Source organism: Lynx canadensis, chromosome D1, assembly GCF_007474595.2.
Source record: "Lynx canadensis isolate LIC74 chromosome D1, mLynCan4.pri.v2, whole genome shotgun sequence".
In the NCBI taxonomy this organism is placed as follows: domain Eukaryota; kingdom Metazoa; phylum Chordata; class Mammalia; order Carnivora; family Felidae; genus Lynx; species Lynx canadensis.
Window position 1 is genome coordinate 63574472 of NC_044312.2, and position 23546 is coordinate 63598017.

Below are 23546 nucleotides of genomic sequence, written 5' to 3' on the forward strand. Positions count from 1 at the left end.
CTCCCTTTTCTCTCATATTCCACTGGTCCATTTATTCATTACTGTACTCTACAACAATTAAGGGAACTCCACTTTTTTTCTGTCCAGCCACTCATTGATATTTATGTCTGTGTCTACATTGATGTCTACATCTAGATAGATAAGTCACTAGAATCCTTGCCAAAACTTTCTGAGGTGGCTATCCTTTTTCCCATTTTATAGACGAGAAAAGTAAGACCCAGAGAGGTTAGGATGAGGATTAAATGACATCTTACTTGGAAAGCATTTAAAAGTGCTGGCACAGGGGCGCCTGGGTGGCTCAGTCAGTTAAGCGGCTGACTTCAGCTCAGGTCGTGATCTCGCGGTTCATGGATTCAGGCCCCGTGTCAGGCTCTGTGCTGACAGCTCTGAGCCTGGAGCCTGCTTTGGATTCTGTGTCTCCCTCTCTCTCTTCCCCTCCCCCATCACGCTCTGTCTTTCTCTATCTCTCAAAAATGAATACATGTTAAAAAAAATTTTTTTTAAGTGCTGGCACATAGTAAGAGTTCAATAAATGATAGCTCCTCCTAATTAAGAAAGATAAGGCACTGTCATTGCCTTCATGGTGCCCAGTTTACTGGAACATATAGACTCAGCTAGGCAATTACTGTTACTGTGATAACACTGTGTTATCACAAAGTCCAGGGAGCTCTGAAGTATCAACACTTTCTAAAGAAAGCAAAGTGCCACAGTAAGTAGCACAGAGCCATGTGTAGAACACGGCAAGCACTAAAAATCATTCCTTAAATATGTAAAGAAATGAATGAAGTGCACCAAAGGTGATGCCTGGAGGTTAGCTAGGATTTGGCGTAAAAGGGAGTGGGGGTGGGTGGGAAGACTGTCACAGGCTGAAGCAAAAGCGTGGGCAAAGGCCCAGAAGCAGGAGAATGTGTGTCACGTTGGAGGAGCTGAAAGTCAGGAATGGCTGGGAGAGTGGGGTGCTGGGGCAAGGACAGACACAAGGTTAGAAAGCGGAGTTGAGGTCTCCTGGGCACAGAGGCCTCGTAAACCAACTGGGAGAGTTGGCAAATGTTCTGAAACATGATGATGATGGTATTTGGCTACGGCATGGAGAGCAGAGGAGAAGAAGTGGGTAAGAGTGGAAACTGAGATGCAGTGAGGGAGCAGACATGATGGACATGTGGGAGGTAGAACAGAAAGGCCTTGAAGATGAGTTGGGTTTGGGGGAATAGAAGAGATGGAGCCAGAGTAACAATGAGATTTTCTTCCTTGGGAAACTGTGTTTTGCTACAGTTCTCTGTGAAAAAGAACGGGTGAGGAGATGAGTAAGATTGCAAGAGATCTGGCAGGGCACAGTGAATATGTTGTTCATTTGTGGGCATGTGGGCTCTGAGGGGCCTGTGAGGCATTGAAGAGGAGATTGCCATGAAGCAGATGGACACATGGATGTGGGGCTCAGGAAAAATATCTGGCTAGAGATAGCAATTCGAGAGTTGTTAAAATTTAAGTGGTAATGAAAGGCATGAGATTACGGAGGGCACATAGAAGTGTAGGATGAGAAGGTAAGGGGGCCCTGAAACATTGCTGTGGAATACTGAAGGGATGGTAGAGGAGAAGACTGAGTAAGAGCAGCCACAGAAGTTGGAGAAAGCCAAAGGAGTACATGGGGTCATGAAAGTCAAGGGAGGACAATGTTTCAAGAGGGAGGGAACTGTCTTGTATGACAAATGCCACTAATGGGTCAAGTAAGATAGAGTATGGCATAATGGTTAAGCATGTGGGCTTCAGAGTCAGACTGCCTGGGCCTATGTGGCAGTTCAGGAGAAGCAGTCACCCACTGGGAGCTGCATCACCAAGTGTGTAAGTCATAGACCAGTGAGTGATAGTTCCAGGGCCCAGTCTTTATCTGTGGCCTACATGGAGTTCAACTAGTTCCTCCTGACTATCAAGTGAGGAGTATGCTGCAGTCCCAAGCCCACAGGGCTCCCCTTGGGGTAAGCCCACCTGGCCCAGGATCTGGAGCTGCAGTGCCTGGACCTCTGTTTGCAGAACCTCCACATACTTCAGCAGCAGCTCCAGCAAGACAAGCTGCTGTATAGGCGGCAGCTGGCGGAGTGTCAGCAGCAGGAGGACCTCATCAAGAACCTGACCAAGCAGCGGGATGCCCTGCGGGCTCAGTATGAGGCTTTCCTGGAGCAGGTGGGGTCTTGCTGCTGCCTGCCCTGTGCTGCTCTTCTCTTGGGAGGGGACAACACTTCACGGGATGCCCAGAGGAAAGAATGGGGTGACTTGTCATGGAGTCTCGTGGGGGAGGGGCAAAGTAGGATGGCTTGAGGAATGGTCCCTCATGGGAACTCCTAGGAAGAGGTGATCACTCCTGGCAACACACTGAAGGAAGAGGACACTTTGGAAATTCACTTCAAGAGTGCATATCTCCTCATTTAGATGGGCAAGGCATTCCTGGGGCCTCTGAGCCAGCTGCAGGTAGCCGACTTTGAGGAGCTACGGAGCTATCGAGTACCACCGGAATCTGTGGTCCGGGTGACGGATGCCCTGTGTGATCTGTTCCACTGTGAAACAGGCTGGGCCAGCGCCAAGCAGCTCTTATGCACCGAGGATTTTTATCAGGTAGGGAATGTGGAGCACGATGGAGGAGGAGAGCAGAGGCACAAAGGGGATACTTGGCAGAGCGAGGCTGTTAGGGCCAGGTCCAGAGCACCTGTGTCTGCCCCTTCCCCTCTTAACACATTTTCCCAGGAGCTGGTGTTCTTCCCCAAGGAGAAGATGACAGACTCTGAGATGATAAAGTTAGCCCAAGCTCTGAAGGCTCCAGGTATGAGTGATGCAGCTCTGCGGGCAGTAAGCATACCTGCAGCGAGCCTGGCGGCCTGGCTCTGGGCCGTCCTGCGCTATGGGCTGGCACAGCGTCGGGGACTGCCCACGGGCCTGCTGCTGCGGCAGATAGAGGCCACGCTGGCTCGGGAGCAGGCCCTCCTGGGCCACCGCCAGTTCCAGGCCCAGGAGACCCTGGAGCACAAACTGGATCTGGCCAACAAGCTGGAAGACTCCTGGGTTTCGCACAACCGTGTGATGGAGAATCTCATTCGCGCTCAATGTGGCCAATATCACAAGTGGCCCATAAAGACTGCACTGCTCACACCTATGCAGTCCTGGACTACAGAGCTCCAGGTAACCAGCTCCTGCCCCGGTCTTCCCCCAAAGCTCATTTCTGTCCCACTGACCCCAACAACTCTGCTCCTCCCTGCACCCTCACTGCCTCCCTTTGTCCCACTGCCCTCCTTACCATGCTTTCCTGCATACCCTGCTTCACGCCCTCTCTACCAGACCCTCTCTGCCTGTACCCTCCTCGCTGGCCTACATGCCCTCTGTTCTTCCCTTCCACACCAGAAGTTGAAGGGGCACTGCACGACTATTTTCGGGGATGCCCTTCTGTGTTCAGCTGCCATCATCTACCTGGGTCCTTTCCCAGCACTGCGGCGTCAGGAGCTACTGGACAAGTGGCTGGCTCTGTGCAGGGGCTTCCAGGAGCCCCTGGGCCCAGATGATGTGGCACAGGCCCTGAAGCAGAAGCAGAAATCTGCCATCATGCCACCAAAGAACCCCCTGCTCTCCACACGCTCTCCCTTCAACCTTCTGACCCTGCTTAGCTCCAAATCTGAACAGTTCCAGTGGGACCGAGACCTGAAGCCCCAGGCAAAGTCAGCCCGCCTGGCAGGCCTGCTCCTGCGAAGTCACACCCACTACTCCAGCTTCCGTTGGCCTCTGCTGCTTGACCCTAGCAACCAGGCCCCCATCTGGCTGAACCCACTGCCTCTGCAAGAGACTAGATGCTTGGCCCCAGGTCCAGGTAAAGTGCAGATATAAAGCCAGGGATAATGAACATAATGCTTCTCCTTCTCAGGTATCTGAACAGCCAGCACTCAGCCACAGGTGGTCCTCCCTTTCATAATAAAGACACTAAATTTTTGTAGCCAGCGTATCCTAGATTTCAGCAGCCTACATGATATTAATAAATTAGGTCACATTTGCATCTTGGGGCCTATACTGCAATGATTCTGACTTTACATGTCTGACCAGTCCATGATCTTCCACTTCCTTGGTCTGCTCAGCACTCTTAGAAACTTGGCCTATGGGGCGCCTGGGTGGCGCAGTCGGTTAAGCGTCCGACTTCAGCCAGGTCACGATCTCGCGGTCCGTGAGTTCGAGCCCCGCGTCGGGCTCTGGGCTGATGGCTCAGAGCCTGGAGCCTGTTTCCGATTCTGTGCCTCCCTCTCTCTCTGCCCCTCGCCCGTTCATGCTCTGTCTCTCTCTGTCCCAAAAATAAATAAACGTTGAAAAAAAAAATTAAAAAAAAAAAAAAAAAGAAACTTGGCCTACAACTCGGAGCCTTCCTTACTGTCGGAATTTATCCCATGTTCAGGAATTCTGGGGAAATATTTCTATTATCTCTGCTTGGAGCAGAGACCTATCTGGGTAGAGTGTCAGAAGGAGGTGTTTCCTAGGGGAAGGAAGCAAAGGTATTGGGTAGGGGAAGGAGAAAATGGTGTTTATTTCCCAGAAGGGGTTGGGAGTTGCACCGGGGACAGTAATAGATATCTACAATGGAAGGTACATAATAAAGCAGTCTGTAATGTGGGCTCTATAATCCGACTGTCTGGGTCAAATACCTGTTATTTGCTAGCTATGCAAACTAAGACATGGTACTTAATCTCTCTAAGCCAAAATTTATTTGACAATAAAATTAGCATCTTAATTATACCCATCTTACAAAACATCATATTAAATGAGATAATTTATGTAAAAGGGGTTCACATAGTGCCTAAAAATAATTTCTCAAAAATTTTAGTATTACTACTCATGTATTACTGCTACCATTATTACATTCCATCCCTTGGCTGTCCAGCATAACCTTCCATTGTGCCCATACACCATTATGAAAATACACAGTATATAACTTTCACATGTGCAACTATAAGTAAATTTACACCCTTTCTAATAAGGGACACAATGAAGAAACATCTAGCTGCAGCATCCAATTCTGAGTCCAGGAGCTGTGAACAGTGTTTATTGTTCTTGATCAGAGTTAGATGTGGCTCTTTGTGATTCTATAACCTATGACAGAGTATACTCTCAATCTCACCATAGCAGTACATCCAATATGCAGAGTGAAGCAAAATAAAATCAAGATAACTACAGTAAACTTCCTGTTTAGAAACTGGATAAGGGTAAGAAACACACACTTATCTAATTAGTCTTTAGCATGTACTGTGTAATGCCAGACAGAGATAGGAAGGCAAATGATTAGCATCACTTCACTGGCTATAGAGTGAGTTCTTGGGACAGCCACTTCAGCTATCCTGTGTTCTAATGAACAGTATGATGTTCCTTGTCCATTGTACCCAGGGCTATCTGTGAAAGGAACATTGGTCAAGAATCCTGTTTGTAGCTGTTCAGCCGTACATAGCCACTTCCTATCGGAATGGGATGGGGGCTTAGGATTTGTCTTCAAATTAAGCAAACACTGATCACTTGTTACCAGATAGAGGATTTTCTGGCTAATTCCACTAAATCTCTCATCTTCTTTCCTTCAGATTTCATCTGTAAGGATTCTGTTAGCTATTAACCAATGCCAGAAATCTTGGTACACTCTCATTCTTGAATTTAAACCCTATTTTCTGTCTTCTCTCTTAACATTGGTTCTGGGGGCTTGAGAAATTCCACTAAGCCTTAATTGCCATCCAGCTAAACCTTGGCCTTCAGCTCAGAGCTGTAGTAAGAAAATAGTTTGAGTAGTGAGCTCAGGGTAATTGGCCATGGAACATAGCCCCTAATACTTGGGGGCTGTATCCAAATCAAAAGGGGAAGGGAGACTATTAAATTTGTCAAGCAGAGAATGCATAAAGAGAAGTGCTTGAGATGGATCTGGAAAATTACCTTCCCTGATTTTCCAGCCTCTTCCAATAGCCAGTAGTTTCCTATTCCATGCAACATAAGGTAGATAATCATCTTTACAAATCAGCAAGATACTCAAGGTGCATGAGTATCTGAACATTTGTGGTCTGAAATTGCTTGATATGAGCAGAAAGGAATTTTCTTACAGTTTTTTTTTTTCCTGAGGGTTGTTTCTCTCATCTAAGTAGAGAAGTAGCCAGCATGCCTTCTTCTAAATCCACTGAAGTTCAGTGAGCATATGGTCCAAATCCCATGAGATAAACCAACTTCTTACCCACCACACAGATTAGTAGGGAAAAGAAAAATCCTCATTGCCTCCCCACTAACTCGCTGTATCAGGTAGAAATGCTATCACTATCAGTAACAAAAGCCCAACTTACCATGGCTTAAGACAGAAGGATTTATTTATCTCACATTATAAGAAGTACTGAGATAAGCAGGCACCAGCCTTCAGTGTTGCCTTCAAGTACCCAGATCCTTCTGTCTTTCTGCTCAATAATCCCTAGCATGTTGGCTTATCACATTATAGTGGGTTGAATGTAGTGGGTTGAATCCTAACCCACAGAACCTCTATGTTAAAGAGTCTTGCAGATATAATTAAGAACCTTGAAATGAGATTACCCTACATTATCTGGGTTGGCCCTAAATCAATGACAAGTGTCCTTAGAAAAAAGAGAAGGCATAGGGACAGAAAGTAAAGGCCTCATGAAGAGGGAGACAGACAGTGGAGTTATGTAGTCACAAGCCAAGGAACTCCTGGAACCACCAGAAGCTGGAGGAGGCAAGGAAGGAGTCTTCTCTAAAAGCTTCAGAGAGAGTGCTCGCTTCGGCAGCACATATACTAAAAGCTTCAGAGAGAGTACAGCTTTCTCAACACCTTGACTGTGGACTTCTGGCCTCCAGAACTATGAGGAAATAAGTTCCTGGTTTTTCCAACCACCATATTTGGGTGCTATCCTTCCAAGCATCATGTCAGAGTTGCTGCTAGCCATTTCTGTCCCTTTCATCAGGAAAACAAAAGATCTTCCAGAAATCTGAACAGCTACATGTGGTAGGCAGAATTTTGGCCCCCGTCATCTTTGTCCTCTATTTTTACTCCTATGATTATGTTACATGGCACAAAAGACTCTGCAGATGTAACTAAGATTACTAATCAATTGACCGTAATAAAGAGATATCCTGGGGTTGCCTGGTGGCTCAGTCAGTTAAGCGTCCAACTCTTGATCTTGGCTCAGGTCATGATCTCAGGGTTCGTGAGTTTGAGCCTAGAGTCGGGCTCTGCACTGATAGCACAGAGCCTGCTTGGGATTCTCTCTCTCTGCCTCTCTCTCTCAAAATAAATAAGCTAAACACACACACACACACACACACACACACACAGGACAGAGATATCCTGAATTATCTGGGTGGGCCCAATGTAATCACATATGCCCTTCAAAGAAGCAAGGAGGAAAGAAGAGGCAGTCAGGAAAACTTGAAACACAGAAGGATTCAAGGAACTATTATTTCTGGGTGGAAGATGCAGTGGGCTACAGGGAATGTGTGAGATAGAAATGAATTCTGTCAAAAACCAGTAAGCCTAAAAGAGGACCCAAGTCCCCGATTAGAACTTCAGCCCCCATTGATGCCTTGATTAGCCCTGTGTAACCCCAAGCAGAGCATCCAGTCATGTTGTGCTGGGCTTCTAACCTTCTGAACTCAAACATAACAAATGGGTGTTGTTTTCAGCTACTAAGTGGTAATTTGTGGTGATTTGTTAAGCAATAGGAAATGAATCCACCAAACTGTGGACCCAGCAACCTCCACTTGCCCACTTCTTAATGCTTAATACTTTTAAAAAATTCTTAAATTTCTTAATACTTAAAAAGATATTATTTCTCTCTTCCAGCTCCTGCTGTAGAGGAGGCAAAGGAGAAGGTGGCTGGGGAGCCAGCCATCTGTGTCCACCATACTGTGGCCCAGGACTTGGCTAATTCCACAGTTTATGGTCTTTCACTTAGCAGTTGCTGCTTCCAGGCACTGATTTCTATATTAGCAACAATTATTTTCGTTATGATAAAAGTAGCTTAGGCAAAAGGAGAGATACACGGAATCTTCTAACCGACCGCTGAAAGGCAGAAATGGAGCAGACTTCCCTGGAGTTTTAGGGAAATAATAATGACAGCTAACATTTGTTGAGTGCTTACTATGTCCAGCTGAGTACTCTCTATGTATCGTTTCATGTCATCTTCACAGTAACTCCGTGAGGTACCTACTAATATCAACCCCATGTTGCAGCTAAGGAAACAGTCAGAAAGAGCTTAAGTGACTTTCCTGAGGTGTCTTCCTGTGGACCTTCCCTCAAGAGATAGAGCCTTGAGGGTGAATGGTGTTCCCTAGGAGCCCAGTTTGTCCTCTGAGAGGAGCTCCTCTGCATCTTTCTGTCATAGGGATGGGCTTTGTGAGAAATCAAGAAAAAGAAGAGGCCATGGAAGAGGAAGATGATAACAGTGAAGACAGTGATAAGACTAAGGGCAAAACAAAAGAGCAGAAGACAGAGGACAGAGAAAATGAGGAGGAGGGAAACAAGCAAGAGCACGAAGAGGAGGAGGAGGAAGAAGAGGAGGAGGAGGAGGAGGAGGAGGAGGAGGAGGAGACAGAGAGACAGAGGTCAGGGCCCGCCTCAGAGACTGGGGCTCTGCCCCTTCCCTCCCTTAGTGTGCTCTCAGGCACTGACCCAGAGCTGGGTCCTCAGCTCCAGGAGGCAGCTGCCAGTGGTAAGAACTGGTCCCCACTCACCATGTCCCCCTTCTGTGGCCCCACAAGCCTCTCACCCCCAGCCTGAACTCTGCTCCCATCCTTAACCCAAGCACTAACTCTGTTGAAGAGCCCTGAGGGAATCCTCCTATTACCCATGGGGGAGCCAGTGAGAGCCAGATTTTGTACAGGAGAGGGGGCTGGGTGCTGGCATGGTGAGTAGAGTGTCCTTGCCTCCCCCTCATAGGCCTGCCCGTGCTACTGACCAACATGGAGCTGGGCCTAGGGTGCCAAGAACTACAATGGCTACTGCGGCGGGAGAAGCTGAGCCCACCCCAGGTGCAGCCCAGCTTCTGTCTCTATCTGAGCACTACTCTCCCCCTCAATGCCTTGGAAAAAGGTGAGTGCCAGTGGGTAAGTTGCCACCACAGCTCTGTGGACACACCAGGTCTCCAGCTTCACTCAGTCTGACCCCGAGCAGGCTCAGTACTGCAGCAGGGTGCCATACTCTCTGTGTACCCCAACCCTGGTTCTGTCAAGGGGTTAAGCATCCCCTATGTCCCTATGTGACCCCAAGTGCTAGGTTATGAGCTGCTGAAGGGGCTGAATGTACTGGATCTGAGCCTGAACATGGAAATCCTAGAGGAACAGATGCTGCACGAAATCTTGTGCGTTGAGTGTCCCGAGCTTGAGAGCCGCTGGCAGGACATAAAGCTCAGAACCCTGGATTCCTTTGAAGCTGTGGAGGCTGCTGAGGTGCCTGGGGGTCCTGTTATGGGTGGGGATGAGCTCGGGGGGGGGGGCAGATATGGGTGTGGAGATGAGTGTGGATGGTGGGGGAACCACGTGAGAAAGAATCAGACCCATGGAACAGGTGACTGTCTGCAGGAGGGGCTGCTGCTGCTGCTGCTGCTCCAGAACCCAAAACATCAGAAACCAGCCAAATTCCTCCGGGAGATGGTGAGGGCCCAGGCAAAGCTATGTCAGCTGCGTGCCCACTGTGAGGAGCTAGAAGAAATGAGACGGCAGGAGGTGGTACTGTGGGCACCCTATCGGCGTGTGGTCTGGCATGGAATGGCCATTATAAAGGCCCTTAGCCCACTGCAGAACCTGCTTCCACTTTTCCGTATGCACCCAGACAACTGGCTAGCAGCCACCAAGCGGGCCCTGAACAGCATGGAGCAGTATGAGATTCATCAAGGGGAGGACCTGCCCAGCCATCTGCTGCAGCTGAGAACACAGCTGACCCGCCAGCTACTGGGCAGCACTGTGGCTGCGCTGGGCCTGACCCAGTTACCGTTGGTGGGTGCCTTGGGTGCTCTGGCTCTGCTGCAAGTGGCAAGGAAAGCACCAGAGCTGGAGAGGCTGGCGCTTTGGCCTGGCCTGGCAGCCTCTCCTAGCACAGGCTACAGCAAGCCAAGTGTGGCTCGACCAGCCTGGCTGGGGCTGAAAGCCTGGCAAGAATGTAGGATGTTAGAGCTGCTGCCACCATTCGCTGGGCTGTGTGCATCCCTGGCACACCACTCTAATGTTTGGCAGGCTTATCTGTCCCTGTCATCCACAGTGCTGGGTCCTGCGCCTGGGCCTGGACCTGATCCACTTAGTCTCCTCCAGAAGCTGATTCTGTGGCGTGTGCTGCGACCTGAGTGCCTGGCAGGGGCCCTGGCTGACTTTACCACCAGCCTCCTGGGCCGGCCCCTGGATGAAAACCTGGATGCCTCCACCATACCCTTGGAACACAGCCAGGCTACTCAGCCCGTGCTGATCTTGTTGCCACCACCTGGTCACCCCACAGCCACCATGCATCCCCTGACTGTCATCCAGAAACTGGCTGCCAGGCATGAGCAGGTTTGAGCCTTGCTTGTTGGCCACACAGACACCAGACCTCTGTGGACTGAGATGGGGTGTGGTGGTCCCTCCCAGCATGCCCATGGATCTTTCTGGCTTATTCAGGGACTTTTGGGGGTCATTTGTGGCATTACCTTGGGTCCCTTGGGTCACCTAGGATCACTTTGAGTTACTCTGCCACCTCTCTGTTGGTCTTCAGGGACAGAAGCATCTGGAGGTGATCGCCCTGGGCTCTGAAGCCTGGGATCCAGTCTCGGTAGTGGTTAGCACTCTATGCCAGGCTATGCACAAAGGGCACTGGCTCGTGCTGGAGAACTGTCATCTGATGCCTCACTGGCCGAAGGAGCTGCTACAGCCTTTGTGGAGGCTGTTGGATGGAGCCAGGGGTGCGTTTGCTACCTAAATATGGCTTCTTGGACCCTGTCCAGTATCTGGCCTGACCTTGAACTCTCAGGCCTCATGGCTGATCCCCTCACTCCAAGTCTGTCCCTTGTATCTGACTCCTGACCCTTGAGCCTCAAGTCTGATCCCTAAATTTACATCTGACCCTTTACCCAGTGATTGATCTCAGCCCCATGTTTGACCCCTAGTGGTCTCGGACCTGGAGTCAGAACTGCTTCTGGCCCAACCTGCAAGCAGGAACATGGCCACTGTCCACAGAGATTTTCGTCTTTGGCTTATTTTGTCTGCAGAGGCTATTGCTTCCTTACCAGGTGAGGAGCTCCCCACTATAGTCTCTCAGATTGGAGGAGGATGGTACCTGTGCTGTGCTGACCCAGCGCTCTCCTTCTGCCCCAGCTGTACTGACTCAGCACTCCATGCCTGTTTTCTGGGACCAGTCCCTGGAGCTGGGCCATGTCTTGATCAACAGCATGGAGCTAGCCCAGCAAGGACGGAATGTACAATCCCCAACCAGGACGCTGCCTCTGGTCCTCCTACATGGCCTCCTGCTATACCGGCAGCTCTATGGAATGAAGCTGCAGGCACACAGGGGCCGTTGGTGAGGGACCCCATCCATCTTGCTCAGTCAGTCACTCAGCAAACATTGTGCATTTTCCACATCCTGGATGAGTATGACTAATTCATGCCTGGGAAGCACCAAAGTGTGAGGGCAGGGGGGTAGTCAAGAAAGTCTCCTCCAAGGACTTTGAGATCTCACTTTGAACTGAGTCTTGGAAGCAGAGGCAGATCAGGTACCAATGGGGCCTTTCTGAGCAGAGGGATCTAGGCTCAGCAGGAGGGAGATTTCAGTGTGGCTGAGGTGGACACGCTGGGAGGTTGAGTGGGGACAGGCAAGGTTTATGGTAAAGGGCCTTTAAGATCATGGCAAGGGACTGGATTTTATCCTGAGGAGAGTAGGAAGCCACTGGAGGGTTTTAAGTAGGAAAAGAAATGTGATCCTAGTTGTCTGTTGGAAAGATCACTCTCACGGACTGCAGTGTGAATGGACCAGATGGGATAGGGCTGGAGGCAAGCAGAGCAATTTTAAAGGAGGCTCTGGCAGTCTCAAGGGACAAGGCCATGGTATGGGTGGAAGGGACTAGGGTAGTCATAGTAGAGATAGAGAGTAAATATGGAGTGAAGAAGAAGGAGGAGTCAAGACAGCCTCCCAGATTTCTGCCGAAGACAATTGGGTGGCTGGTATGGGGGAAATATGATTTCAGTTAAAAAGCAAGCTGTATGAGGGGTGCTTGGATGACTCAGTTGGTTAAGCATCTGACTCTTGATCTCAGCTCAGTTCTTCATCTAAGGATCCTGAGTTCAAGCCCCATGTTGGGCTCGGGGCTGGGCATGAAGCCTACTTTAATAAACAAAAACAAAAACAAAAAAACAAGTTATATTGGAAGTGCTAAGTGCAAATGACTGGTGAGCCCTTATGAGTTGGGAGCTTGGGCTAGACAGACCAGAGTCCTCAGCATATAAATGGTTCTGAAACCCTGCTTCCTGCTCCCCTCCCCCAGGAGTCAAGTGACCCTGACCCAGGTCCTTCAGATCCAAGACCAGCTGTGGGCCAGCCTTAGCAATCCCAGTGCTGCCATGCAGGAGCTGGCTGGTGAGAATCTTCCTGTCCCCATGGAAAGCCCTGGAAGGGGCAGGGGGAGTGGGAGTACTGAGTTTTTGGTTTGGGTTTGGGAGGTGGTGGAAACTGGAGAGGCTAGAACTGAGGGGTTCTGACCTCATTCTCAGCTTCGGTTTTCTATGGGGGTCCTGTGGGAGACAGCAAGGACAGGGAGGCCCTGACTAGCCTAACACAAGCCTGTCTGAGCCCCAGCAGCAGGAGCTGGGCTCAACCACACACACCCCAGTATCTGCTGGCCACCCTGCTGCCCAGCCCAGGTAAGCTCCAGCCAGGTATCTGTGTTGGGGTGGGGAACCATGCCATGCCACTCTCTCAGGAATGTGAGCTGCATCCTACAAAGGTGTAGGAGGGGGCAATATTCACACAGTTATGGGATGGTGGCTTAAATGTCAGAGGAAGGCCTACTCCCTTGAGCCTGGGTGGGGCAGAGTCCATCTTATCTATCTCTCTTCCCTCTCTCCACCTACAAGAGCTACGGGAACTGGATGCTTTGGCAGAGTGCAAGGCCCAGATGCACCTACTGCCCACACCTCCTGAACCCCAGAGCTGCGGACTGAGTGCCGGCCCCCGGGCCTGGCTGTTGCACCGCAAGAGTCGCGCTCTCTTGAGCGCGCTACAGCGGAGTCTACCCGCTTGGGTTCCTGCGGCTCGAGGAGGTTCCAGGCGCACGGAAAGGCGGCTGCGGCAGCGCCTAGTGCAGGCCAAGAGGAGGCTGGAGTCACTGCAGGCTCTGCTCATGGACACCGCCCGCCCGGAAGAGTCTGGCGCCGGGTGGGTGGTGCCGCGGCAGCGGCCTCTGCAGGCCTTCCTCCAGACCGAGGTGCTGGAACTGAGCCAGCTGGCGCGCACGGTGCTATGCGACCTTGATTGCCTGTTGCAGCAGCTGAAAGGCGCGCCCCTGTGCGCCTCCCGGCGCTGTGCCGCGGTGGCCCACGCTCTCTGGACTGGCCGCCTACCCCCTCCTTGGCGTCCCTATGCGCTTGCCGGCCCGCAGCCGCCCTGGCATTGGCTGCGACAGCTGTCCCGCCGTGGGCAGCTGTTGGTTCGCTACCTGGGGGTGGACGCCCAAGTACCAGGGCGCATCTTTCACCTATCAGCCTTTTGCCACCCGCGCCGCCTGCTGCTGTCACTGCGCTCGGAGGCTACCTTTGCTACGGGCGCCCTGCACCAGCGTGTGCCCAGCTCGAATCTCCCTGAATGCCAAGGCCCTGGCTTCAGTGGGCTCCCATATAAACGTCAGGAGCTGAACAGCAACCCTTTGCACCTCCAGGTATATTCATGCCATCCCTCCGTTTACACTTCCGCCCCCTCAAATCCTTGATTACAGCGTGCAATTACCCCATCTTGCCTCTATTGTGATCTTTCCCCTTCAGTAGGCCCATCTGCTCGGATACCCCGCACCCCCAGGACCCCTCCTAGCCTTGCCTGATAAGCTTCTTGCGCCCCCAGGTGGTGAACAGCCCAAATCCTACAGTTCCAGAGATGGGGCTGCTGCTGATTGGGCTACAGCTCCGGAACGCTGAGTGGGACCCGTTAGCAGGGGCCCTGCAGGACAGCACCTCCAGTCAGCCCTGCCCTCTGCCTCCGGTCAGCGTCTGCGTCCAGGCTCGGGGCGCCAATGACCTGACACCCCCAGCCGGTCTGGCTGTGTATTCCTGCCCTGTGTACATGGAAGGCCCCCTAGGCATTGTTAGGCTGCACAGCAGGAACATCCTGATGTACCTGCCCCTGCCCACGAAGCTCAGCCCGGCCACCTGTGACCAACTGAGAGTCCATGTGTGCAGCCCACCCTTGCCATGAGCCCTCAACCAAAATAAAGTTGGGGTGATTCGATTAAAGGTTTCTGAGATTTAGTAGTGCAAGGTGGTGTGCACATGGAGAATTGACACGCTAAGGGGAAACCCCAGTGTGCACAACTGAGAGGGGGGTGTGGGTATCCCGTGGGAAGATGGGCCTAGTGTTGGTCATGTATCCAAGGCTCTAGGCAGATGGGGATGGCTAATACACAGGATCCTGAATCCTTGCCCAGCTTTCTACTGTGGTCTCAGTACTTGTGCTAAATCCACAAGGGGTGGAGATATATATATATATATATCTCCACATATACATACATACATACATACACACATTTTTTTTCACAAGGGATATTTTTATAGAGAACATTAGAACTGAAAAATTATTTTTTAGAGCCTTGGTTGTATTACTGACAATGCCTCAGTCTGGCCCTACCAGTCATCCCCTCCCCTGGGATGGATTCTCCCAGTGAGTCATACACATAAAAAACAAAAGCCAAATTAAGATACAAGGTTTTATGTGCATTCAACAATTACTTATTGAGCACTCCTCTGGATCACGTGCTCTTCCTGGCACTTATGAGGTTGTTCCAAAGCAGGAAGACAGAGAAGGAAAAGGTCAACATATGGATAAATTAAATTTGATGATTTCTATGTGTTATAAAGACAATAAAGGAGGCTGACGTGTTAGAGCACGACTAGAGGGAAGCAGTTAGTATAACTTGGGTGGTCAGGGGATGCTTCCTAAACATTAGAAAGGGAGCTACTTGAAGATCTAGGAGGAGAGTTTCTGGATAGAGCCCTCAGTAGGTGCAAAGGTCTTGAGGCAGGACAGAACATGTAGCTGGAGTGTGGTGAATGAGGGGCAGGGTGATACAAAATGATGGAAAAGTATAGAAAGGGGTAGGCCACATACAGCCTTTTTGTGATAATGATCTTGTATTTTATTTTAAAAAGCATGAGGAATCTAGTAGAGAGTATTAGGTATGAGAGGACATGATCTAATTTGGATTTTGAAAAGATAACTCTGGCTATTCTGTGGTGGATGGATAGAAGAAATTCCAGAGTAACAAGGAGGAATATTTATTTGGAGGCTTGAAGTAATTCTAGTGGAAGATGATGGAGTTTGGATTAGAGTCCCAACAGCGGAGATGGAGAATTGATAGATTTAGGTAATATTCAGGAGGCAAAGCCATAGGATTTGCTGATGGGCTGGATGTGAAGAGTGAAGGAAGAGGACAAGTTTAGGATGACTCTGAGATTTAGGTTTGAACAACTGAGTGGAGCATGGTGTCATTAATTGAGATGGGAAATTGGCTGGGGGGTAGGGAATCAAGAGTTCTGCTTTGATATGCTCAAACTTTGATATGCTTATTAACTGATTGCATGCTATCCCAGGACAAACTTCTCTGATAAAAGCTAGGTTCGTTGTACAGCTGAGCTAAAGACCTACATGGGCTCCTCTCCTTGCCCCTGAGCACCAAAACTCAGTAGGTGCAACCTACTTCCCTCTCTGTATGGCTAGGTATGAGCTATGTGGTGGGAAGTAATGCAAATGGCAGTGTCTACTGAGCATTGGTACACAACCTCTTCCAGTCACACCTTCACCAGTGACTGTGATGCAACTGATGTCCTTTAACAAAAGGCTGAGCAGAGGAGCAAAAATTCCACTTTCCTCAGAAACCCTTTCCTTTTCTTTTCCACAGTCAACCAGACGCATGGCTATTCCTTTGGGAGAGGAGATTGGCAGAGTGTTAAAGAGGTCCTTTTGGATAAATGAACCCTGTGCTCTATCCATATATACCATCGCTACTATCTATTCTCCAGTGGGAGCAGGGAGCAACGATCTAAAATTGGTTAGCACAGAACATTTCCTACAAAACCATGCCATTCTCTAGACTGAAATTCAATCTTTTTCTCTTTTATGTAGGATTTTCTCCTTTTTTTTATTTTTGCAATTTCAGCTTTACTGAGGTATAATCAACAGAAATTTATTCCTGAATTATGTCCAGCCAAGTTATTAAACTTAGTCAATTAGAGATTATAAAATAAGTACCATATTACTGCATTGCTCAAATACAATGACTGCTATGTAAAAATGTTCCAGATTTAACAATTCCACTATTGAAATTGTCGACCAGATAAATTAAAACCCCACTAGGAAATCAAAAGTCCCAAACAATGAAAGGAAGGAAGACAGATGACAGAAGGGAGAAACAGATCCCATCCTGTCCTGACAGATGGGGGTAGATAAAGTAGAGACAAAATCAACCTCATCTGGGACTTTGGGATGAAGGAGTAAACTGAGGTACTGAGGGCAAGGAAGCATTTGCCCTTTTTTCTACTGAGACTTTAGAAGGAAACTACTCTGCATTATGGACCTACCATGGCCCCAAGAGCATGAAGAGGGCAGAATGGCATGGCCAGGAATAAGTGTCCTTTGACCCCTCTATGGTAGGGATACTGAACAGAGACCGTTTTGGCTGGATGGAATAGGAGGCAGAGAATCACTGGGGTCTGCAGCACTAAAGAGGAGGCCAAAGTGGCAGGGAGGGGCACAAGGCCCTGAGAGCAGAGACCACCAATTCATCAGCTTTAGAAGGAGATGTTGGCAGAATGCCTATGTGTGGGGCAGGGCAAGCCATACCCAGAAGATTCCAGCTTGAGCACATCCAAGAACTATTATTAAGCCAGGGGACTCCTTCCTTCTAATACCAAAATGCCACATAAGCCCTCCCTTCTATACCCAGATGCCACTTTGGAGAGGAGCAAAGGTAGAAAAAAAAATGAAACCCAAAGAGACTGAATTTATTTCTAGACTCTACTACTATCCAGTGGAGTGGAGGAGGGAGTGAGGCTTGTGGGGAAAACCAGACCAGTAACTAAGAAAGGAGCTAAATTTTATTTACATATCCCAATTTGTAAGGAAATTTGTGATTCTGTTCTGTACTCACTGTATACACTAATAATCCGAAGACCAATACTTTCATGGACTACTGCTCTGTAACTCACCTGAAACTCACTTATTTTTGTAGCTTTTCAGTCTAATTTGAAATCCTTATTTAGAAATAGGATAAATAGAGGGAAATGTCTGAAATGGGGGGAAAAAAGTACCAGTTTTACCCACTAATGTCTAAGAAGCTCTGGTATCTATAAGATAGGTACTATTCCATGTTACAGACGAGAAAACAGACACAGATTCAGTAAATTATCCAAGGTCACAAAGTCAGAAAATGGTAGAGCCAGTTTATGAATCTATACATTTGTCCTCAGAATTCATTCTCCTTACAGCTTTCCATTGCCTCTACCATACCAAATGTCGGGGGGAGGGGTAGTGGAAAATAAGCATTCTCATGCACTGTTGGTAGATGGTTATCCTGGTGTAGTTATTCTGGGGAGCAATCTAGCAGCACTTGGTGAAATTAAATATACTATATGCTAAGGGAAACAAAAGCAAAAATAAACTATTGGGACTACATCAAAATAAAAAACTTCGGGGTGCCTGGGTGGCTCAGTCAGTTGGGCATCCAACTTCAGCTCAGGTCATGATCTCATGGTCCGTGAGCTCAAGCCCTGCATCGGGCTCCGTGCTGTCAGTTTGGAGCCTGGAGCCTGCTTTGGATTCTGTGTCTCCCTCTCTCTCTGCCCCTCCCCCACTCACGCTCTGTCTCTATCAAAAAATGAATAAACGTTAAAAAAATATTTAAAATAAAAAACTTCTGCACAGCGAAGTAAACAATCAACAAAACTAAAAGGCAGCCTACAGAATGGGAGAAGATATTTGCAAATGATATATCTGATAAAGAGTTAGTATTCAAAATATATAAAGAACTTATAGCATTCAACACGCCCCCACCAAATAGTCTAATTTCTCCAAAGAAGACATTTCTCCAAAAAAGACAGTCAGACGGCTAACACACATACATGAAAAGATGGTCATCATCACTTATCAGGGAAATGCAAATCAAAATTACAGTGAGATATCCCTCACACCAGTCAGAATGGCTAAAATCAATAACACAAGAAAAAAGTCTTGGCGAGGATATGGAGAAAAAGGAATCCTATTGTACTGTTGGTGGGAATGCAAACTGGTCTAGCCACTATGGAAACACAGTATGGAGATTTCGCAGAAAGTTAAAAATACAACTATCCTACCATCCAGCAACTGCACTATTAGGTATTCACTCAAAGAATACAAAAACACTAATTCAATGGGATATATGCACCCTGATGTTTACAGCAACATTATCTACAATAGCCAAATTATGGAAGCAGCCCAAGTGCTTACTGATTAATGAATGGATAAAAAAGAGGTGGTACATATATACAATGGAATATTACTCAGTCATAAAAAGAATGAAATCTTGTCATTTGCAACAACATGGATGGATCCAGAGGGTATAATGCTAAGCAAAATAAGAGAAAGACAAATACCATATGATTTCACTCATATGTGAAAAAAAAAAAAAAAAAAAAAAAAAACAAGCAAAGGGAAAAAAAAAGAGACAAACCAAGACACAGATTCTTAACTAAGAGAACTTTTTATATAGGTAACTCTGATAGAGGGGAAGTGGGTAGAGGTAAGGGTTAAATAGGTGATAAGGATAAAGGAGTGCACTTGTGACGAACAATGGGTAATTAAAATAAAAACTTAAAATATATATTTACTATCTTCTAGCAATTCTGCTCCCAGGTTTATGTCTTAGTGGGTTACACACAAAGTGAGTGAGGATGTGTTCTCTCCTACTCTACTTTTTAAAAGAATTTGTGTTGGATTGACATTTCTTCCTTCCTTAAATAGTTGATAGAATTTGCCAGTAAAGCCATCTAGGCCTGGAGTTTTTAGTTTTGTTTTTGTGGGGGGAAGTCTTAAATTTTAAATTCAACTTTAGTAGATTTAAGGCTATCAGGTTTTTTATTACTGGATTTTGAGAGTTCTTTATATATTCTAGATACTAATCCTTTGTCAGATACATAGTTTGCAAATATTTTCTCCCAGTCTGTAGCATTCTCTTAACAGGATCTTTCACAGAGCAAAGATATTTAGCTTTGATGAAGTCCAATCTATCAATTTTCTTTTATGGATCATACTTTTGATGTCAAGTTTAAAACTCTTTGCCTCACCATAGATAGCAAAGATTTTCTCCTGTGTTTCTTTTCTAAAGTTCTTTTATTGTTTTATACTTTACATTTAAGTCCATGATCTATTTTGAGTTAATTTCTGTATAAGGTGTGAGACTAGATCAAGGTTCATTTTTTTGCCTATGGATGTCCAAGTTCTCCACCTCCATCTGTTGAAAAGGCTTTCTCCCACTTAATTGCTTTTGCATCTTTGTCAAAAATCAGTTGGGCATAGTTGTGTGGGTCTATTTCTGGGTTTTCTATTCCATTCTACTGATTTATGTGTTTATCCCTCCCTCCACCAATACCACAATCTTGATTATTGTAGCTATATAGTAAGTCTTAAAATTGGGTAGACTGATTCCTTCTACTTTATTATTCTCTTTTCAAAACTGTCTACTTATTCTAGTTCCCTTGTCTTTCCATAAAAATTTTAGAATAATCTTGTCTGTGACTACATAAAATCACACTGGGATTTTGATAGGAATTGTGTTCCACCCTCTGTGGTTTGCGTATGTACACAAATGATATCTTTACCATGTTATGTTTTGCAATCTGTGAACATGGTCGGTCTCTACATTCACTTAGATTTTTTACTTCTTTCATCAGCATTGTATAGTTTTTAGCATAAAAGTCCTATAAATGTATTTTAGGTTTACAACTAAATATTCAATTTCTCTGTGAGCAAGTGTAAATGGTACTTTCAATTTCAGTGTCTACATATTCACTTTTAGTGTACAAAACCATGGGTTTTTGGTTTTTTTTTTGTATGTTGATCCTATATCTTGTAACCTTGTTGAACTCATTTATTCTAGGAATCTTTTTGTAGATCCTTTAGAATTTTCTATATAGACAAACATGTCAACTGTAAAGAGGAACAGTCTGAGTCTTCTGTTCTGTATGCCTTTTATTTCCTTTTCTGTATTGCACTAGCTAGAACTTCTAGCACTAATTTGAGTAAGTGGTGAATCCTTGCATTCCAGGTAAGTATTCCATTTTTCACCATTAAGTGTAATGTTAATACAGATTTTTAAAAAAGAGATATCCCTGGGGTGCCTTGGTGGCTCAGTCAGTTAAGCGTCCGACTCTTGATTTGGGCTCAGGTCATGATCTCACAGCTTGTAAGATTAAGCCCCACATCAGGCTCTGTGCTGATGGCGTGGAGCCTGCTTGGGCCTTTTCTTTCTCCATGTCTCTCTGCTCCTTCCCTATTCGTGTTCTCTCTTTCTCTCTCTCAAAATAAATAAACATTAAAAAAGAGAGAGAGATTTTCTGAAGTTGAGGAAATTCCCCTTTATTCCTAATTTTCTTAGTTTTTAACCTGAATGGGTGTTGAATTTTGTCAAATGCCTTTTCTGTATCAACTGATGTAGTCCTGTGTTTTGTTTTGTTTTTCTCTTTAGCCTTTAAATATGGTGAATTACATTGATTTTCTACTATTGAACTAGCCTTTGTATTACTGGAATAAACTCCATTTGGCCATGGCATCTAATTCTTTTTTATATATTACTGTATTCTATTCGCTATTATTTTGCTAAAGATTTTTGTGATTATATTCATCAGGGATATTGGTCTGTAGTTTTCTTTGTTTATACAATCTCTTCCTGGTTTTAATATCAGAGTAATACTAGCTTCATAAACTGAATTGGGAAGTGTTCCTTTCAATTTTCTGAAAAAGATTGTGTAGAATTAGTGTTATTTCTTCTTTAAACATTTGATAGAATTCCCCAGTGAGACAATCTTGCCCTAAAATCCTTTTTCTTGGGAGTTTTAAAATAGTAAGTTTAATTTCCTTAACAGTTCATAGGGTTAAATTAGTTCATATTGCATGAGTTGTAATATTTTTTGAGGAATTGTCCCATTTTAACTACACTGCCAAATGTATGTCTATACAGTTGTTTACAGTATTACTCTATCTTTATATAGTTATGTTTTTTTTTTTTTTTTTTTTTTTAATGTTTTTCTTTATTTTTGAGAGAGACAGAGACAGAGCATGAGCAGGGGAGGGTTAGACAGAGAGGGAGACACAGAATCTGAAGCAGGCTCCAGGCTCCAAGCTGTAAGTGCAGAGCCCAATGCGGGGCTCAAACTCACAGACTGCAAGATCATGACCTGAGCTGAAGTTGGATGCTCAACCTACTGAGCCACTCAGGTGCCCCAGTTCCACTGTTCTTCTATTTTCAATTTTGTGGATTTCTGCTCCTACCTATATTATTTCTTCTGTTTGCTTTGGGCTCATTTTACTCTTTTCCACCCCTGGATTATCAAGGTGGGAACCTTGATTATCTTTCTAATAATGTATGCTTTTAGTGCTAAAAATTTCCCTGTCAGCATTGCTTTAGCTATGTCCCACAAATTTGGATATATTTATTGTATTTCAATTTTCATTACATTCAATGTAATTTTTTATTTCCCTTGTGACTTCTCTTTGACCAATGGATTATTTGTAGGTACACTGTTTAGTTTCTGAATATTTGGAGATTTTCCTGTTACTGATTTCTAGTTTGATTTTGTTGTGGCCAGAGAACACTCATATATTATTTCAATTCTTCTTCTTTTTTTTAATTTTTAAAAATGTTTTTATTTATTTGTGGGGGGGGGGGCAGAGGCAGAGAGAGAGGGAGACACAAAATTCAAAGCAGGCTCCAGGCTCTGTGCTGTCAACACAGAGCTGGAAGCGGGGCTCAAATCCACAAACTGTGAGATCATGACATGAGCCCAAATCCGAGGTTTAACCGACTGGGCCACCCAGGCACTCTGATTTCAATTCTTCTAAATTTGTCAAAATTTACTTTATGGCCCAAGATAGAGCCTATGTATGTTCCATGAACACTTGAAAATGTGTATTTTCTTGGGTGGAATATTCTATAAATGTCAGTTAGATCCTATTGGTTCACAGTGTTAAGTCCTTCTGTATACTTGTAAGATTTTCTGTCTTGTTTTACCAGTTGTTGAAAGGGGTGCTGAAGTCTCCAACTGCATTGTGGTTTGGCCTAATTTCTTTTTTCTGCTATATCAGTTTTATGTCACATATTTTGTACGATGTTGTTTGGTATATACACATTTACGATTGTTATGTCTTCTTGCTGCAGATTCATTTATCATTACATAATGTCCTTCCCTGTCTTTGCCAAATTTTCCTCTTAGGTCTACTCTATCTGATATTAACATAGCCACTCCTGGTTTAATTAATTTTTGCATGATAAATCATTTTCACCCTCTTACTTTCAATTTGCCTATACTGCAACATTAAAAAAATTTTTTTAAATATTCATTTACTATTGAGAGGCAGAGAGAGACAGAGTGTGAGTGGGGGAGGGCCAGGGAGAGAGGGAGACACAGAATCCGAAGCAGGCTCCAGGCTCTGAGCTGTCAGCACAGAGCCTGACACGGGGCTCGAACCCACAAACTGCAAGATCATGACCTGAGCCGAAGTAGGACACTTAACAGACTGACCCACCCAGGCGCCCCCCCATACTGTAACCTTTAAATTGAGTTTCTCATAGACAAAGTAGTCATCTGCTCATCTCTGTTAATTGGTATGTTCAGTTCATTAACATAAAATGTAATTATTGCTATGTTAGGAAGTCAAGTTGCCATTTTTTTTCTTTTCTGATCGCTTCCCCCGATTTTTGCCTGTTTTCTTTTTTGTCCCTTCTACAGGTTAGAATTCTATTTTATCTATAGTGATTTTGAGTTTATGTATTTGTATAGCTTCTCAGTTGTTGCTATATGTATTGCATTATAAACGCATTACTCAACATGGTCTACTGGTGTCATTTTACCAGTTCAAGAGAAGTATAGAAACCTCACCTCTCTTTATCCTTCCCCATTTATAATTATCTTAAATATTTCCCCTACATATATTTAGAACATCAGACAGCATTATAACTTTTGCTTCAACCATTAAACACAATTCAGAGAACTGAATTGTGAAAGCTAGTTCAATTTGCACATATTTTGTTCACATGCTCTTTCATCTTTCTTTATGTTCCAAGATTTATCATTTCCTTTCC

At 45.9% G+C, this 23546-nt stretch overlaps 1 protein-coding gene across 1 annotated transcript in view; it reads left to right on the forward strand.

Annotated features, from left to right (window-relative positions):
• Nucleotides 1–15270, forward strand: part of DNHD1 (dynein heavy chain domain 1) — an 80533-nt gene extending 65263 nt beyond the window's left edge. Inside the window, exons 28-42 of the mRNA XM_032595114.1 lie at nucleotides 2029–2178; nucleotides 2425–2607; nucleotides 2737–3168; nucleotides 3388–3847; nucleotides 8382–8708; nucleotides 8936–9088; nucleotides 9266–9444; nucleotides 9577–10536; nucleotides 10736–10922; nucleotides 11127–11249; nucleotides 11335–11536; nucleotides 12498–12589; nucleotides 12724–12873; nucleotides 13087–13886; nucleotides 14066–15270. Of these exons, the coding sequence (XP_032451005.1) occupies nucleotides 2029–2178; nucleotides 2425–2607; nucleotides 2737–3168; nucleotides 3388–3847; nucleotides 8382–8708; nucleotides 8936–9088; nucleotides 9266–9444; nucleotides 9577–10536; nucleotides 10736–10922; nucleotides 11127–11249; nucleotides 11335–11536; nucleotides 12498–12589; nucleotides 12724–12873; nucleotides 13087–13886; nucleotides 14066–14416 (4749 nt within the window). The 3' untranslated portion in view covers nucleotides 14417–15270. The remainder of the gene's footprint in view (nucleotides 1–2028; nucleotides 2179–2424; nucleotides 2608–2736; nucleotides 3169–3387; nucleotides 3848–8381; nucleotides 8709–8935; nucleotides 9089–9265; nucleotides 9445–9576; nucleotides 10537–10735; nucleotides 10923–11126; nucleotides 11250–11334; nucleotides 11537–12497; nucleotides 12590–12723; nucleotides 12874–13086; nucleotides 13887–14065) is intronic.
• The last annotated feature ends 8276 nt before the right edge of the window (nucleotides 15271–23546 follow it).